The sequence below is a fragment of the Procambarus clarkii genome, chromosome 6 (genome assembly GCF_040958095.1).
Source record: "Procambarus clarkii isolate CNS0578487 chromosome 6, FALCON_Pclarkii_2.0, whole genome shotgun sequence".
Lineage (NCBI taxonomy): Eukaryota > Metazoa > Arthropoda > Malacostraca > Decapoda > Cambaridae > Procambarus > Procambarus clarkii.
Genome location: NC_091155.1, coordinates 4,744,590 through 4,763,328, shown reverse-complemented (window position 1 = coordinate 4,763,328; position 18,739 = coordinate 4,744,590). Strand labels below are relative to the sequence as shown.

The following is an 18,739-nucleotide window of genomic DNA, read 5'->3' as shown; positions in this document are numbered from 1 at the left end:
TAGGCTTGTTCGCATATATATATATATATATATATATATATATATATATATATATATATATATATATATATATATATATATATATATATATATATATATATATATATATATATATATATATATATGTATGTATGATTGAGTGTAAATGCTCGTTTAGGCTGGTCAGTGAAGCTACTGACATTAAACCCGCTGCTCCCAACTCCATTTCCTTGTCAGTAAGAGTTTAAGTATTGCCAACCTGGTGAGGTTGGTATTCTTCGTGTTATGTATATATGTATAATAATATTATACTGTGTGTATTATATTCTTTTGTAGTGATGAAATGTGTATGTTCCAGAGTCTATTGTGTTCTCCTTTATGTTGAAATGTTTATTTTTGAGCTCGATATTGGTAGTTATATAATTTTGGCGGAGTTGGTACCGATGTTGCCGCCCCCAGGTGTGCAGAGGCTGCTTGCTCACTCCTTACTGGATGTTGGGTGTTGGAGAGGAGGAGGTGGTCACACGCTGTCTGAGCTCCCTAGATATTTGCGTATATATGTCCCAGGACTTCTTACCGGTATTTATTTAAGAAGTATTATTACTAGAGTATTGAGATCAGTTTCTTATCAGTGTGTTTCTCAATTTGATATTTGTCAGTTTGGTAAGTGACTTATATATGTTATTGAGCCGGGTGGGTACTTTCTTATTTTATTGCTGGGTGGACACAGCCTCTGGTGAGGAGCTTCATGGACTTTGTTAAAATTTCATGGTTTGTAGACTTTGACAAATTCCATGACCTTTCAGAGTTAGTCTAATTTTCCTGATTTGTGGAGATAGTCGAATTTCCTCGTTTTGGAGTTAGTCTTGTTCCTGGTATGGGGGACTTGAACTTTTGAGAGGAAATTCTAACTGTCACTTTACCAGACATTGTAACGCCAACGTTTGGTAGACATGTTATTAAGTTTAATTTTTGGTAAGTCGTTGTGGACTTGTACTTATGTAGAGTAATTGACTTTCATTTTTCCAGCCATCGTGGACTCTTTCGAATTTACGAAGAGTCTAGACTTTACCATTTGCTAGTCCAGTTATCACTTAGGTTTTTTGAAGTGAAGTTTAGACTGTCATTTGGCAGTCTTGTGAGTCTCGTGTCTGCAGGCAGTTGAAGACTTTGGTGTTATTAATATCCATACTGAGACTTTACCCCATTCTGTTATTATATATGTCCCTAACTCACTATTATATAGGTCACACGCTGCCTGAGCTACCTAAATAGTTGTGTGTATATGTCTGAGGAGTCCAGACTACCCACCATGTTCAGGGCTTTTGAGGGGCATTGTAAGTCCTAAGTTGACTAGTGAACCACTGTTGGTGATTGTGGCCTAGCGACAGCTAGCTGCTTGACTTGTGCTATTGTTAATGTGAGTAATAGTTGTGGTATATATTGTGGTTGTGGTGTTGTATATAGAGCGGTGTCGTGTATAATTTCACCCCAGTCTGTGAGGTAGTAAATAATGATGACCTTCTCATGTTTCAGTCATCAACCATCTGGGAATGGTGATGCTGTGCCTGTCTCTGGTGGGGCTCCTCACCTGCCTCTTGCTCTTCATTGGTCTCTGTAAGGTAAGTACACTTTCCTCTCCTTATGTTGGACATTTTGTCTACTTCACGTTACACATCGTAGGGATGGTTTCTTTTTCTTATTCTAATAGCTGATGTGAGGATCCCACTAGACTGGTTTGTCTGTGGCCACTTAAGTGGTGTTACGGTGCCCTCTCCTACCTCTTTCGTTTGCCTGCTTTAAGAGTCATATCAGCTCTCCCTACTGATTCTCTGAGGTATAGGGAGTCTATTGACATATGTGGCGACCAGACCGGCTGCCAGGTAAAGGAAGGAAGTTACATTATAAGTGGTAAATAAGGGGAAATTGGCGCCCTGATATAAAATGAAAGAGTATCCCCTAAGGCAGATATGACCTTTTGGAAGGGACACTAGTCGATCGCGGATTGGCCGACTTAGGTCTCGGGCGACAAATCAGGGCCCGCCATGACGTCACCGAGTGCCCCGGGCGGCGCCAACGTGAGAGTTGACCCGACCTTGGAAGCGACAGGACGCGCCTCGGTCTGCTCTCAAGGATTAGAGGCTCTACAAGCCTTTCTTAGTGGATTAATGCTGGCTATTGCAGCCCATCGGATACATTGGAGACCCCGCGCTTCTGTGAAGCAAAAAGGAACCAAGTTTATTGAGCGAAAGAGTGCCAAACTTGGAAAATATTCGGCGACGACGCTGGGCGGCGACGCTGGACGTTGGGGGGCCTGGAAAGGTGTGGCGGGCAAGCCTAGCTGTGACCGGGTCACATCCACTGAGGGTTTTGGAGGGACGACACCGTGCCTAGGACAAGGAGCAACGCCTTGTGGAAGGGGCGAGTGTGGGAAAATAGTGATTAGCTCAGCGCCCATCGATGAACCAGGATTGGGGCAGCTGAATCTTAGGGATTGGAACGGCGACGACGCGAAGGCTCCACGACACCTGAGGACCTGTGGAACGTCCTGGATCGTCAAGGATCGACCCAAGGAAGCGTAGGAACCTCACACCATCGAGGGACAGGCGTCGTGAGCCAGGAATGTAAGGTAGATCATTTTCCCTCCCATTACCCCTTGTATGAGTAGGCTAGTTAGGCCACAATATTTACTTATGTATGTGGCAGCAGGACATTAATACTTTAATAGTAGAATAGGCTGCAAGGCAGCTTGTGTCCAGGACTGTCAGAGGGGACAGTGTGTATGGATGGCAGGACAGTGAAGGAGAGGCGCCGACGTGGTGAAGAGGCCCTCCTGTGAGAGTGTGGGACTCCTGTCTTTCTGCCCAGTTGAAGGAGTGTTGGAGGTCGTGGAAGAAGAGGCTGACGATCTCCAGACTTATTATCCATATTTCCATATTCATATATTACTTGTGATTGTGTGTGTGTTCATGTAATTTGCATCAGTAAATTCACACATTTTATCACTGTGTTTAAGTGTGCCTCCATTTATGATATTTCTCTGTGAGCATACACGAAGGTTATCATAGTACCACCTAGGGAACACTGCGTTCTCTATAGCTCTATATTCTTATTGCCTGGAGAGTGGTAAAGACAGCACAGACTTACATAAAAGTGTACCCTTAGCCATCCGATCAGTATCAGTGTCTGAATGGTGGCAACTATTAACATAGTGGCTAGAGAGAGGTAAAGACACACAGACCTCCCTGGGAGAGTACCCTGGGCCAACAGTCTAGTAGCAGATCTATGGAAGTAGCAATCTTCTGGCTACAAACAATATATAATACACCCACTGAACTGCATTGCTGGGGTGCAGATATAATAACCCAGCTGGCGACCTTGCTAAGAAGAAGATAGAGAAGACAGGCGGGAAAGAGTTCCTGCAACCTTTTTTGTCTGGCAGGCAAGACTCAGGGAGGTTATTATTATAAGGTAAGCCTGAGTCTTCCTTCACTCCCCCACGGGTCTAGGCCGGAACTGTTAACAGCAGTTTCCCCGTGTTTGACTGAAGGGCTTCCAGGGTGAATCAGTGTCACCCCTTTGTGGTGGAAGCAAAGACCTGCGGAGGTGGGCGTCGTTGGTCCTCTCCTGTGTGACCAAGGAGGCTCCGGTGAATCCCGGGAGTCGGAGAGGCTGAGTATTTGGGCCTTTTGAGCCCCTAGCAGCCGAGTGTTAGCAGAGCCCCGGCCGGCCCACCTCCACGTGACAGAGGGTGGGTTCTTTGTGGGCCCCCCCTTAAGTGGGTAGGTTCTTTGTGGGCCACCCTTAAGTAGGTGGGTTCTTTGTGGGACCCCTTAAGTGGGTGGGTTCTTTGTGGGCCCCCCTTAAGTGGGTGGGTTCTTTGTGGGCCCCCCTTAGGTAGGTGGGTTTTTTGTAGGACCCCTTAAGTGGGTAGGTTCTTTGTGGGACCCCCTTAAGTGGGTGGGTTCTTTGTGGGAACCTCCTAAGTGGGTGGGTTCTATGTGGGATCCCCCTTAAGTGGGTGGGTTCTTTGTAGGGCCCCCTTAAGTGGGTGGGTTCTTTGTGGGACCCCCTTAAGTGGGTGGGTTCTTTGTGAGCCCCCCTTTAAGTGGGTGGGTTCTTTGTGAGCCCCCCTTTAAGTGGGTGGGTTCTTTGTGGGCCCCCCTTAAGTGGGTGGGTTCTTTGTGGGGCCCCCCCACAAGTGGCTGGTTTCTTTGTGGGCCCCCCCACAAGTGGGTGGGTTCTATGTGGGGAACCCCCACAAGTTGGTGGTGTGGTGTTTGTGTGTTACTGAGGAAGTCTTGGTTGTAGGGTTGATATAAAGCCATTGCTTGGTTACTGACTTTATTACTTATAAACAATTACATGACTAGTAGCTACCAAGCTTGGCAGTCGTCCTGTATGCTCTATTGTTTACCTTCTCTCGCGTCCGACTCGCAGCACATAGAAAACGGATGGTACCGTTTTCTGTGAACATGACATCCCTCCTTTTCTTTAAAAAGAATGAATACAGGATGTCCACCATGCTTGTAGCACAAAGCAAAGTTATTGACACAAAGTAAGTTATTAACATATCAAGAGATATTGTATACATTTAACATTAATTAAGCACACAAAGAATTTAAACAACTTAATCTTTACCACACAGGATTTCAATGTTAAAAATACAAATGCAATGTTAAACAAACATGAAAGAAACTGTAATACAAAGTTACAAAATATTGAATGAGATTTCTGCATTATTCAAACAATATTAAATTTAGTTTAGCATAATAATTAAATACTTTGCATTACATAGGAACACAATTAATCAATAGGACGAGAGTCCCCAAATACAAGAACATCCCTTGATGATTTGTTTATTGAGTTATAACTCATTTTTTCTTTTTCGTTTGCATGACTTTGCACTTCATCATTTTCTACACTAGTTGGAATCACTTTGAAATAGGCCATATTACGTGTTATACTATGATCTCTATTACTCGCTGTTACCATAGTTCCTTTTACACTAATCACTTTATATGGTTTTGTATCATACGGCATATCAAGCTTTCCCTCTTTTTTCTTTTTAACGAGAACAGTGTCTCCAACCTTTATGAATTGTTCCTTTGCACGTTGATCATGAGCAATTTTCATTTTGCCCTTGGCTAGTGCATCCTTCTCAGCGAGACGTTTATCCGTTACCTCGGCTGGCATGACGGGTAGTGAGATCCTCATAGGACGTCCAAATAAAAGTTCGCCAGGCGACTTGCCCAGTGATCCATGCGGTGTTGCACGGTAGTTCCTAAGAAAAGCATACATAGCTTGTTTCCAGGATCGTCCTTCGGCATGAGCACAGCGTACCGCTTTCATGAGAGGTTGCATGAATCTCTCAACTTCTCCATTTGCTTGAGGATGTAGTGGCATCACACGGCGGTGTTTGAATCCGATATGCTCAGCAAAGTTGACGAATTTTTGTCCATTGAATGGCGTTCCATTGTCCGTCTTGACAACTTCAGGAATGCCAAAGTTTGAAAAGATCTTGTCGAGTTTCGGGATGACAGCCTTTGCAGATGTGGAAGTGATGATTTCTACTTCTGGATAACGTGAGTGATCATCAATGACTACCATCAAGTACTCTCCAGTTGGTAGCGGTCCGCAGAAGTCCATCGATACTTCCGTCTATGGTGCAGCAGGTAGTGGTGAAGGTTGTAGAGGTGTTGGTCTTGAAGTATCCACTGCTGCTTGGCAAGGGACACAGGCATCATGCATGTCCTTTGCTTGACGATCAATGCCAGGAAACCACACCTTTTCTCGTAGCAGCTGTTTGGTCCTAACATGACCTTGGTGTCCTTGATGTGCAAGCTTCAGAGCACGTTGCTGGAGAACAGCTGGAATGACAATACGAGTACCTCGCAGCACGGTGTCGCGACCTTTTTTGTTACGTTGTTGCGTAACACTTAATTCTGTCTGGATGCGTTCAAGTGCTTTGAATGCATCTTGGTCAACTCCTGAGGGTGGGATGCGTGGAAACTTTTTCTTAGGCAATGCATCCACTGTTGCTTGCAGAGTTGGGTCCTCTAGGGTTGCAGTACGGATTTCATCAAGAGTGAGAGCCTTAGGGACTGCATCACAGGTTACAGAGTGTACACATTCCACGGAAACTTGTTGATGCTTGGTGATGGTGAAACTGTTGGCAGGATGTCGACTGATGTAATCAGCAGGATTGCCTGCACCCGGCTTGTATTTCACCGAAAAGTTGTATGGTTGCAGACGAAGAGCCCATCTCTCAATGCGAGCTGGTGGTTTGGACTTTGGATTATTGAAGATGGTCTCCAACGGTTTGTGGTCAGTGACTATCGTGGTGAAGGGTGCACCAAGCAGATACACATTGAAGTGTTCACAGCCCCATACAAGAGCAAGAGCTTCCTTCTCTGTCTGACTGTATCGTTGCTCAACATCTGTGAGAGAACGGCTGGCGTAGACAACTACTACTCTGGAATCTGGTTGACCAGGTTTGTGTTGGGCTAAAACAGCACCTAAACCATCAGGACTAGCATCCACCGTTAACTCAGTGTCCAATGATGGATCAAAGTATGCAGCAGTCGCATTCTCTACTAGTGCATCTTTCACAGCATCAAATGCATTTTGCTCGATATCGCTCCAGTACCATGATGCATTTTTCTTCAGGAGCTCACGTAGAGGCTTCGTAATGGTAGTAAAATCTGGAATGAAGCGAGAACAGTAGTTTGCCATTCCCAGAACACAATGTACTTGTTGGAAATTTCCAACACTAATACAATACTATTGTATTATAATAAATCAGTATTATTATATACTAACTACAGTAGTCACTAAAACTTACTAACAGTAATGTTCACATAAACTAACCATTATATCTACATATGGATGCTGGAATTCTTACGAAACCAAGCACCAGTATTGCATCAGATTATATCTAGTTAAACACATTTATAGCCAGTGTGTTAGAGAATTGAATGTGATTCTCTAAAATCATCAGTATTCCGTGTGATAATTATTTATGGATAACATAACTCCCAAATAATTCTAAATCGAGAGTTTTTAGCTACAACTGTTATCAAGTAATAGTTTTTCTGTCACGCGTGAATGCCATGGAGAAAACTAAAATCTTCTCTATTTCTCGTTTACCACCATAAGACGAGAAAGCAATAATATTTAAATCCCTAGAATCACAACCCAGTCTTTATTAAAGTATTTCAACCATAATTGCGCGAAATAGTATTATTCGTGATAAATAATTTCTGTGGTGAATGCGGGGACGCGGGTTGAGGGAGGAGGAGACGCCATTGTGTGTGTGTGGCGAGCTCGTGTTGCGGAGTGAGCAGCGAGCATTCGTACTTGCACAGGAAAGTCGTGGCGTCAGAGTCTGAGACACGTGACGTTGGGATTATCAGCAAGAATTACACTGATACTCAGCTTAGAACGAATAATTATTCTTCCACATGATCTACAGTGCTCGGTCAAATAATAACGCGTCGATATTCAAGCCAAACTCTCAACCACGTGTACAACATTGTGGAAGTTTGAGATTGAGACGTGATACCGGCAGACTTCAGCATACACTGAACTCATCGATAAGTATATATTTCTTTCTTGATGCATCATTAGAGATTGTATATTTCGTGGGCAGTCTGTCGTTACATCGCAAGACGACTAAAAATCCAATGTTAGTACCGCACTAATCTTTATTTCTATTTTCATAAATATTGAGACTTAAGTAGCCTAGTTCAATGCTACGTAATATCCTTTAAATTACAGCTCGTATGTGAGGAGTCAACGAGCCGTTAACTACATTCGTGTTATTCACCTCTAAGGGCTTCTATGTGGAGATCCTGAGATCACGAGGACGAGGCACGAACGATGTCATAGAAATCGTCTTAAAGCTCAGACTTTTTGTACACATTTAATTGCTCCAATTTATTCTACATATCCATGATATTATCATATTGAATGCTTGTCATGTGAACTGGAGATGGATGTGTTTACTTAGATGATTGCTCTCTAATTCTAACAATCATTAATATTTTCTATTTGTATTTACCTATTGATTCTATAGTAATTTGGTCACAATGTTCTTTATTCAACAATGAACTGGTTCACGAACCACACTAGTTCCTAGACGTATATGAAGTTCTAGCAATACCCCCCCCCCCCAATGTAGGTGTTTGAGGCTCTGACTTTAGTTAATTAACCATACAGTCCATTATTTATTTAAGTGATTATTCTTTCTAATATTTATCCATAGACACTGGTTCTTCCTTGTGTTTCTAATGATCACTTTTTATTAGTTTCCCTCTTTTCTCAAAAGTGGGTGGTCCTTCGTTATTAAATTGATTAATTAAATAATTAAATAATTGAGTCAAGCCCCAGATATCCCACAGTACTTCAGTGGATGTTGAAGAAGGTGCAGCATTCTTGATATCTGCAACTTTCTTAGGATCTGGAGACAGACCTTTGTCACTAAGTACATGTCCAAAGAATTCAATTTTATGTTGATTGAACTCACACTTTGCTCGGCTTAACGTCAGATTCTTTTCTCGTAAGCGTTGCAATGTTGCACGAAGAGCTTTGTCGTGTTCAGCTTGGGTACGGCCATAAACAATGATGTCATTAGACATGTTGTCAGCATTAGTTATATCTTGCAATACCTGGCTGATGATGTGCTAGAATACCTCGGCAGCACTGTTGATACCAAAACTCAGGCGCTTGTACCTATACAGACCTCGATGTGTCGTAAACTTTGTGATGAAGCGACTCTCCTCATAAAGTTCAAGCTTATGATAGCCCTTGTTTAAATCTAACTTGCTGAATACAGTTGCACCATTCAAGCGGTAAATCATATCATCTACAGTGGGTGTAGGATGGCGTTCATGCATTATTGCCTTGTTGGGAACACGCATGTCCACACAGATGCGTATCTCATCTGGATTCTTCGGCTTTGGTGGAGTGACAATTGGGCTTACCCATGGTGTTGGGCCTGTTACTGGTTCAATGATATCTAGTTCCATCAGCCTATCCAGTTCGGCATCAACTTTCTTGCGAGTATGGAATGGCTGTCGGCGATGTGGTTGGGCAACTGGAATTACATCTGGGTTGATATGCAGATGTACTTTGCTATCAGTATAACAACCTATGGATTCAAATCGATCAGAAAATTCAGCAACAATAACATCAACATTGTCTGCAGCATCCACTGCTACAGCATTAGAAAGCTGAAGTAGCCCCAATTTAGTTGAAGTCTTGTAACTGAGTAGAGACTCCTTTGCATTCCTAACAACATGGAATGTAGTAATGAGTATTGCACTCTTTGACTTAATCTCTGCAGTGAAAGTTCCAATCACTGGCAAGGCTACCTTTGAAGCATAGGCAGTGGCTTTACCATTGTAGTTTTCAAGCTTTGGGAACTGTTTTTTAAATTTTTCATAGTGACATTCAGCAATGGTGTCAATGTTTGATCCAGTGTCAATGAGAACTTTGAGACAAATAGCAGCAATATACACTATAGTCTCTGGGTTGTTTGGAAGATCATTCCATTCTGTGATTGCTTGTACTCCATAAATGTAATCACATTCACTGTCATCTGAGACTGGTTGTAATGACATATAGTCTTGTAAATTATTAACATTTTGGATATGAGGTGCAATATTGTGTTTACCACCTCGACCCCTATGAACTTATCCTTGTACAGTGTTTTTATTCACTGACTGGTTTCTTGAGTGCAGAACGACTCATAGCACCAAAATGACCTAGTTTTGCACACTCATAGCACTTCTTATCTTGTGCAGGACAAACATTATCTTGGTGTGGGTAGTCTCCTCCACAATTGTAACATTTATTGTTGACACCTTCTGATGTGGGTCGTTGTGACTGCTTGAGTCTTGTTCCTTGACCCCAGTTGTGATGTGGTTCTCGATTCAAATTGTTGTTGGGTTTGCCATGATATCTTCTTTGATTACGGTGTCCTCCCTGAACCTTAAGTACCTCATCACTGTTAGTAACAGTGGCAGAACCGTTGTTGGCACTGCACTCCATGACACGAGTATCACGTGCAGCATCTTCCATTCGACGAGCCATATCCAGTATCTTGGTAAGAGAACTTTCATCATCAACAAGTTCTAGAGCTCTTCGACGGAGACGTGTAGATGTGCATGTTTCAATTATTTGCTGTTTGATTTCTTTGTCAACATCAGCAAACTCACAATGGGCTGCTAAGCCCTGCAGACGTGTATGGTATTGATCAACGGTTTCATTAGAGAGTAGTTTTGCTCTCCTGAAATGCATAATTTCCATTGCAGTATTTTGTCTTGGTTTGAAGTGCTCAGTTAATTTGGCTTTGGCAATGTCATAATATTTGGCACCACCAGTGTCTTTCAGTGTGTCAAAGATGTCACAAACTTGATCACCTGCATAATGAAGTAGAAAGGCACGCTTTCTTTCAGCACTTTTGATGTCAGAAACTATCAACAAATTTTCAAACCTTTAAAGCCATTTGGTCTACCTCTGTGACAGGTTTGTCTGGTCACAGTCGGGATCAAATGCAGGAAACTGAGGTATATTTGTCATTTGTACTGTATAAATGTAAACCTATCACTTAAATGTTCCTCAGAATATTAAACACTTACTGCACTGTATATGTTAGTTAAGAACTCACTGTAATTACTTTAATTTTGCAAAGCACACAAGCATTTTAATGCAAAAGTTCACAGCAGTGCACAACACAGGAGCAACTGATGTCTTACCTAACCCTGTATACATGTGTTGCTTCTGCTCACAGCAGCACAGCAGTTGTCAGCAGTTGGCACAGCAGTAGTTAGCAGTTGGTACAGCAGAAGAAGTACTTAATGAAACGGACAGAGAGAAAGATCTAGGAGTTGATATCACACCAAACCTGTCTCCTGAAGCCCGCATAAAAAAAATAACGTCTGCGGCATATGCGAGGCTGGCTAACATCAGAACAGCGTTCAGGAACCTGTGTAAGGAATCATTCAGAATCTTGTACACCACATATGTAAGATCAATCCTGGAGTATGCGGCCCCAGCATGGAGCCCGTACCTTGTTAAGCACAAGACGAAGCTAGAAAAAAATTAGAGGTATACCACTAGACTAGTCCCAGAACTAAGAGGCATGAGTTACGAGGAAAGGCTGCGGGAAATGCACCTTACGACACTGGAAGACAGAAGAGTATGAAGAAACATGATCATAACCTACAAAATCCTCAGGAAAATCGAACGGGAAAACAAGGATAAACTATTCAAGACTGGTGGTATGCGAACAAGGGGACACTGGTTGAAACTGAGTACCCACATGAGCCACAGGGACGTTAGAAGGAACTTTTTCAGTGTCAGAGTAGTTAACGGATGGAATGCATTAGGCAGTGATGTGGTGGAGGCTGATTCCATACACAGTTTCAATTGTAGATATGATAGAGCCCAGTAGGCTCCGGAATCTGTACACCAGTTGATTGACAGTTGAGAGGCGGGACCAAAGAGCCCAAGCTCAACCCCCACAAGCACAGATAGGTGAGTACAAATAGAGGAGTACACACACACACACACACACACTTGAATTCAGGAGGGAGATGAATGAAATGAAGATTACAATTAACAATCTGCAAAGTGAGCCAGCATCAGCAAGAGAGGAGATCAAATCTCTCACAGAGAAAAATAAAGAGACCGAGCATCAGATTATCATCCAAAGGGAAGGTGGAAATGTTACATTGGAAGGAAATGCCTCTGTACCTGATACATTTGCGGATATACTGAAAAAGAGCTCAGAAGCACTGGACACAGTGAGGGAAGTAGCGATGCAAGCAGCTATGTCACAGGAAGCAGCAAGGTACACCACTCAACTGCTGGAGAGAAAAAGATCAGTGGTAGTTGTAGGCATCAAAGAACAGGAAGGATCCAACAGGCAAGAATGGAATGGCAAGGATAGAGAGGCAGTACATGGGCTACTGAAGGGGTTACAGATGGAAGGGGCTGTACATAACATAGAGAAGGTTTTCAGGTTGGGCTGGTACAACAAGGACAGAAACCGACTTGTAAAGGTGGTGTTTACAAACGAAACCACAAAGGAGGACATTCTCGAAAGGAAGAGTCGTCTGCAGCATATGGAGGGATACAAAAAAGTATTCCTGCAGAGGGACAGGACGAAGGAGGAGAGAGCCATGGCAGCAGAGGCAAGGAATAAGCGCAGGGAGAGAGGAGCAAACCAAGAAATCACAGCCCTCAACACAACAGTCCCAGAGACAAGAGGGGAACCCAAAACCAGCATCCCAGCAACACCAGAGGGGGGGGGGCCACACCACCACCCCCCTCTGCATAGAAAACCTCCCTTCCCCTCACCCTACCTGCCCCCACTCAACCCTCCCTCCCACCCCACCCCATTCTGACCCTGACACCCCTTCCCCATTCCCATCATGTCCCCCCTCTCACCTTTTTCCCCCTGTCCCCCCCTCCCCTTCATCCCAGACCCTCCCTATCCCTCCTCCCCCTCACTGCGTATCCTCCATGTCCCCCCTACCTCCTTAACCCACACCCTACCTGTCCCTCCTCCCCCTCACTGCGTATCCTCCATGTCCCCCCTACCTCCTTAACCCACACCCTACCTGTCCCCCCTTCCCTTCAATCCCCACCCCCACCCCAAAATCCTCTGAGACCCTGCAAACCACCTCACAGATCCTCTCACCCACGGAACAGCTTCCCACACCAGCAGAATGCTTGCCAAGAAAGGGACATGAAAATGAACAGAAGAAAGTGAGCTTCAAGGCGATATACACTAACATAGATGGGATTTCAAATAAAACAAGTGAACTTGGAGAATGGGCACTAGAAGAAAACCCAGACATAATAGCACTCACAGAAACAAAGGTAACGAAAATCATAACAAACGCAGTGTTTCCACAGGGCTACTATGTAGTGAGGAAAGAGAGAGAAGGGAGAGGAGGAGGTGGGGTAGCTCTGCTACTAAGAGAAGGTTGGAATTTCGAAGAGATGGTAATTCAGAACTGTGAAGGTTTCAGTGACTACATTTCAGGCGCCATAGCAACTGGAGGACAGAAAATTATAATAGTAGTCATATATAACCCCCCACCGAATGACAGAAGAACCAGACAGGAATATGATAGAAACAACTTGGCCACCATCAATATAATAGTGAGAGCAGCTTCTGTGGCTAGCAGGAACGGATCCAGACTTCTAATCATGGGAGACTTCAACCATGGGAAGATAGATTGGGGGAACAGAGACCCACATGGAGGCCCAGACACATGGAGAGCTAAGCTGCTGGATGTGGCAACAAGAAACTTTCTAAGTCAACACGTCAAGGGACCGACAAGAATGAGGGGAGGGGATGAACCAGCCTTGCTTGATCTGATATTTACCCTAAATGAGTCGGATATAAGGGAAGTTAAGTTGTAAGCCCCCTTGGGAATGAGTGATCACAGTGTATTGAGCTTTGAGTACCTGGTTGAGCTAGGAATTATCACCCCCAAAAAAGAACTGGGAACCAAAGGGCTGGCGTACCGAAAGGGAAACTATGAGGAAATGAATAAATTCCTATGGGATATACATTGGGACACAGAACTCGGAACCAAGTCCGTACAAGACATGATGGACTATGTCACCCAAAAATGTCAGGAGGCTGTAAGCAGGTTTGTCCCAGCCCGGCAGGAAAAACAGAGAAGCAAAGGAAGAATCCGTGGTTTAATAAGGAATGTATGAAAGCAAAGGAGCAAAACAAAAGGGCATGGAGGAACTTCCGTAATAACAGAACACCAGAAAGTAGAGAGAGATACCAGAGAACCAGGAACGAGTATGTCAGTGTGAGAAGAGCAGCTGAGAAAAGGTATGAAAATTATATAGCTAATAAAGCCAAGACCGAACCCAAGCTACTATACAGTCACACAAGGAGGAAGACAACAGTGAAGGAACAGGTGATGAAACTTAGGGTGGGCGAGGACAGGTACACAGAGAATGACAACGAGGTGTGTGAAGAACTCAACGAAAGGTTCCAGGAGGTCTTTACAATAGAACAGGGAGATGTCGCGGCGCTAGAAGAGGTGGCAGCAAACCAGGGGACCTTGGATAGGTTCGAAATTACAAGAGATGAGGTCAAGAAGCACCTATTGGAGCTGGATGTGAGAAAAGCTGTTGGGCCGGATGGAATCTCGCCATGGGTATTGAAAGAGTGTGCAGGAGCACTTTGCCTACCACTCTCCATAGTGTATAGTAGGTCACTGGAAACGGGGGACCTACCAGAAATATGGAAGACTGCTAATGTAGTACCAATATACAAAAAGGGTGACAGACAAGAGGCACTGAATTACAGGCCAGTGTCCTTAACTTGTATACCATGCAAGGTGATGGAGAAGATTGTGAGAAAAAACCTAGTAACACATCTGGAGAGAAGAGACTTCGTGACAACCCATCAACATGGGTTCAGGGAGGGTAAATCTTGCCTTACAGGATTGATAGAATTCTACGATCAGGTGACAAAGATTAAAGAAAGAGAAGGGTGGGCGGACTGCATTTTTTTGGACTGTCGGAAAGCACAGTATCCCATAAAAGGTTGATGAAAGCACTGTCGGAAAACACAGTATCCCATAAAAGGTTGATGCATAAGCTAGAGAAACAGGCAGGAGTAACTGGTAGGGCGCTCCAGTGGATAAGGGAGTACCTAAACAATAGGAAGCAGAGAGTTACAGTGAGGGGTGAGACCTCAGACTGGCGTGAAGTCACCAGTGGAGTCCCACAGGGCTCTGTACTTGGACCTATCTTGTTTCTGATATACGTAAATGATCTCCCAGAGGGTATAGACTCATTCTTCTCAATGTTTGCTGACGACGCCAAAATTATGAGAAGGATTAAGACAGAGGAGGACAGCTTGAGGCTTCAAGAAGACCTGGACAAGCTGCAGGAATGGTCGAACAAATGGCTGTTAGAGTTTAATCCAAGCAAATGTAATGTAATGAAGATAGGGGTATGAAGCAGGAGACCAGATACAAGGTATCACTTGGGAGATGAAATACTTCAAGAGTCCGAGAGAGAGAAAGACCTGGGGGTTGATATCACGCCAGACCTGTCCCCTGATGCTCACATCAAGAGGATAACAGCAGCAGCATATGCCAGGTTGGCTAACATAAGAACGGCCTTTAGAAACTTGTGTAAGGAATCTTTCAGAACATTATATACCACATATGTCAGATCAATCCTGGAGTTTGCGGCACCAGCATGGAGTCCATATCTAGTCAAGCATAAGACTAAAATGGAAAAGGTTCAAAGGTTTGCCACCAGACTAGTACCCGAGCTGAGAGGTATGAGCTACGAGGAGAGACTACGGGAATTAAACCTTACTTCATTGGAAGACAGAAGAGTTAGGGGGGACATGATCACCACATTCAAGATCCTCAAGGGAATTGACAGGGTTGATAAAGACAGGCTGTTTAACACAAGGGGCACACGCACTAGGGGACACAGGTGGAAACTGAGTGCCCAAATGAGCCACAGAGATATTAGAAAGAACTTTTTTAGTGTCAGAGTGGTTGACAAATGGAATGCATTAGGAAGTGATGTGGTGGAGGCTGACTCCATACACAGTTTCAAGTGTAGATATGATAGAGCCCAGTAGGCTCAGGAACCTGTACACCTGTTGATTGACAGTTGAGAGGCGGGACCAAAGAGCCAGAGCTCAACCCCCGCAAGCACAACTAGGTGAGTACAACTAGGTGAGTACTTGGGAGTTCTATCCCAAGTTCTTTCCCAAGAGGCAGACAAGAGGAGCTCCAGCATACTTCAACAATCCTAAGTATTGTAGTACAGGATGATGATAGTGAGTGGTGTCCCAGAGAACATAAAGGTATAGTGCTTTTGAAAAATAGGTGAGATAACAGGAATGTGCCAAGGGAAGTGAAAAATTGGATGAGAAAACGTTGCCCTAGTGTTTCCAGTGCAGAGAAGAACATTCAAGATGGCCGCCGGCAAGAGGAAATACAAAACAGAGCTTGATTTTGCTGGATTCAATTATGAAAGCATTGATATAACCAGTCTATACAACAAGTTGGTAAAATTTGATACAATAGTGACCTCTCATGTAGAAATAATTAGTAAATTGAAAGTAAGTAATGACCATTTAAATAGCAAAGTTTTATGTCTTGAGGGTTTAGTGAAAGACTTGTGCAAGGATAAGATTCAATTGGAAACAAATTGCAAAGTCATGGAAGAAGACAATAAACTCTTAAAAATAGCTTTGGAAGAAGTTAAAGTAAATTTAAATATAAATGACTACAAGAGGTTAGGTAAGGAAATTCAACAGGAGAAACAGCTTTTGTCAGCACAGATGGAGGAAGTTACACAGGGAATAGAACAGTGCAAGAAAGATATGCAACTCACCTATGCACAAGTGGCCAAGGAGAAGGAAAAAATTGAAGAAGCAGTAAAGGAAGCCAAACACTGCAGCAACCAAGATAAAACAAACATTAGGCTGTAAGTGAGAAAAGAATTGGCATCTAACCCGAAGTTGGTGCAAAACTCAGTTGATCGGAGTAAGTCCCTGATAATTTTTGGCTGCAAAGAAAAGGAGATAACATCTAGGTCAGAAAGAGCTGTAGAAGAAGCAAAAGTAGTAGATAAAATTGTTGGCCTCGTGGAAGGTCTTACAACCATAGAGAATGTGTGCGACTACAGGAGAATTGGCAGATATGTAAAAGGGAAAGATCGACCTTTGAGGATCACCCTAAATGGTGCCAAACAGATGGAAGAAGTACTAAGGAATGCTAGAAAATTACAAAGTGATGAGGATGGGAAAGTGTGGTCGTTAAGACGAGATCTTTCAAAAGAAGATAGAGAGAAGCTGAAACTGAACTTCGCCGAGGCAAAACGTTTAAATGATAGCAGGAATGAAGAAGAAATCAATTCTTTTTTCTACAAAGTGACAGGGGTAGGCAGACCAGTAAAGTGTTACATAAAGGCAAACCAATAAAATCATTAGAGAGTGGGGAAGTGAAAAATAAGAAGAGGGGGAACAAGTTCCTGAAGATTGCATACACCAACATAGATGGAGTAAGATCGAAGATACTGGAGTTAAGTGATGTAATACAGCTGCAGACACCAGACATTGTTGCATTCACGAATACAAAACTTGAAGATGTTTTTTAAATGAGGTCATATTCCCAAGGGGCTACTCAATTTGGAGACGGGACAGAAAAATTAGGAAAGGCGGCGGCGTTGCTGTGTTGGTGAAAGAACACCTAAAGGTGAACGAAATAATGACTGCCAATCCACAAGAAGTTGACATAATAGCACCAGAGATCTGCCATGAGGATGATAAACTAATGATCATAAATGCATATAGTCCACTGCCAAGCAGCACATGGTCAAAGGAGGAGCTAGATAGCAAATGAGAAGGTCTTATAACAATAATGAGAGAGATCATAGCGAGAGCGGATAACGATAGATCACGACTGTTGATAGTCGGCAACTTCAACTTGAAATCCATAGACTGGGAAGCATATGAAGCTAAAACAGAAAATTTTTGGACCTATAAATTTGTAGACCTCATCCTGGAAACATTCTTGTACCAACATGTTAAACAAGCTACGAGGATCAGGGAAGGGGACGTTCCCTCCATGATAGATTTGATATTTACCAGGAAGGAAGAAGAAATATTTGACATTCAGTACCTTCCTCCCTTGGGTAAAAGTGACCATGTCTTTTTGGGAATCAAGTATGTAATGCGTTATAATCTTGAAGAAAATATGAGATTGATGCAATTGAAAAACCTGACTTTAGGAGAGGACATTATGGCAACCTTAGAAATTTTGTTAGTGAGTATAATTGGACAGACTTGTTGCTAGGCAAGGAAGAGAATGAGATGTATGTCAAGTTTTGTGAAATATATGATAAAGGTACAACAAAATTTATACCAAAACCGAAATGCAGAACTAGGAAACAGGATTGCTTCAACAGAAATTGCGAGAGGGCCAGAGACCAAAAGACACAGAAATGGAATCAATACAGGAAGAGGCCAAACCCCCAAACATACCAGCAATACAAAGATGCGAGAAACAACTACACAGCAGTGAGGAGAGAGGCAAAAAGAAATTTTGAAAAAGGGATTGCAGACAAATGTAAAACAGAACTAGGTCTATTCTATAAATTCATAAACAACGAATTGTAGGTAAAGGATAATATTCAGAGGTTGAAAATGGGAAATAGATTCACCGATAATGAAAAGGAAATGTGTGAAACATTAAACGAAAAGTTCCAAAGTGTGTTTGTACAAAATGAAATCTTCAGGGAACCAGATACAATAGGAATTCCAGAGAACAACATAGAGCACATAGAGGTGTCTAGAAACGAAGTGGAAAAAATGCTCAAGGAGCTAAATAAGAACAAAGCAGTTGGTCCAGATGAAGTTTCATCATGGGTTCTGAGAGAATGTGCATCTGAGCTCAGCATTCCACTTCAACTGATTTTTCAGGCATCCCTGTTTACAGGAGTTGTAGCTGATGTGTGGAAAAAAGCTAACATAGTTCCAATCTACAAAAGTGGAAGCAGGGAAGACCCCCTTAACTATAGACCTGTATCATTGACAAGTGTAATAGTGAAAATATTGGAAAAAATAATTAAAAGTAAATGGGTAGAACACCTGGAGAGAAATGATATAATATCAGACACAGAATGGTTTTCGATCTGGAAGATCCTGTGTATCGAATTTACTTAGTTTCTATGATCGAGCAAC

General features: G+C 43.0%; 1 protein-coding gene across 1 annotated transcript in view; it reads left to right on the top strand.

Annotated features, from left to right (window-relative positions):
* The window catches only part of LOC123767433 (uncharacterized), a 388,949-nt gene that overhangs the window by 122,788 nt on the left and 247,422 nt on the right, over window positions 1–18,739 (top strand). Inside the window, exon 2 of the mRNA XM_069309183.1 lies at window positions 1,516–1,601. Coding sequence (XP_069165284.1) covers window positions 1,533–1,601 — 69 coding nt within the window. The 5' untranslated portion in view covers window positions 1,516–1,532. The remainder of the gene's footprint in view (window positions 1–1,515; window positions 1,602–18,739) is intronic.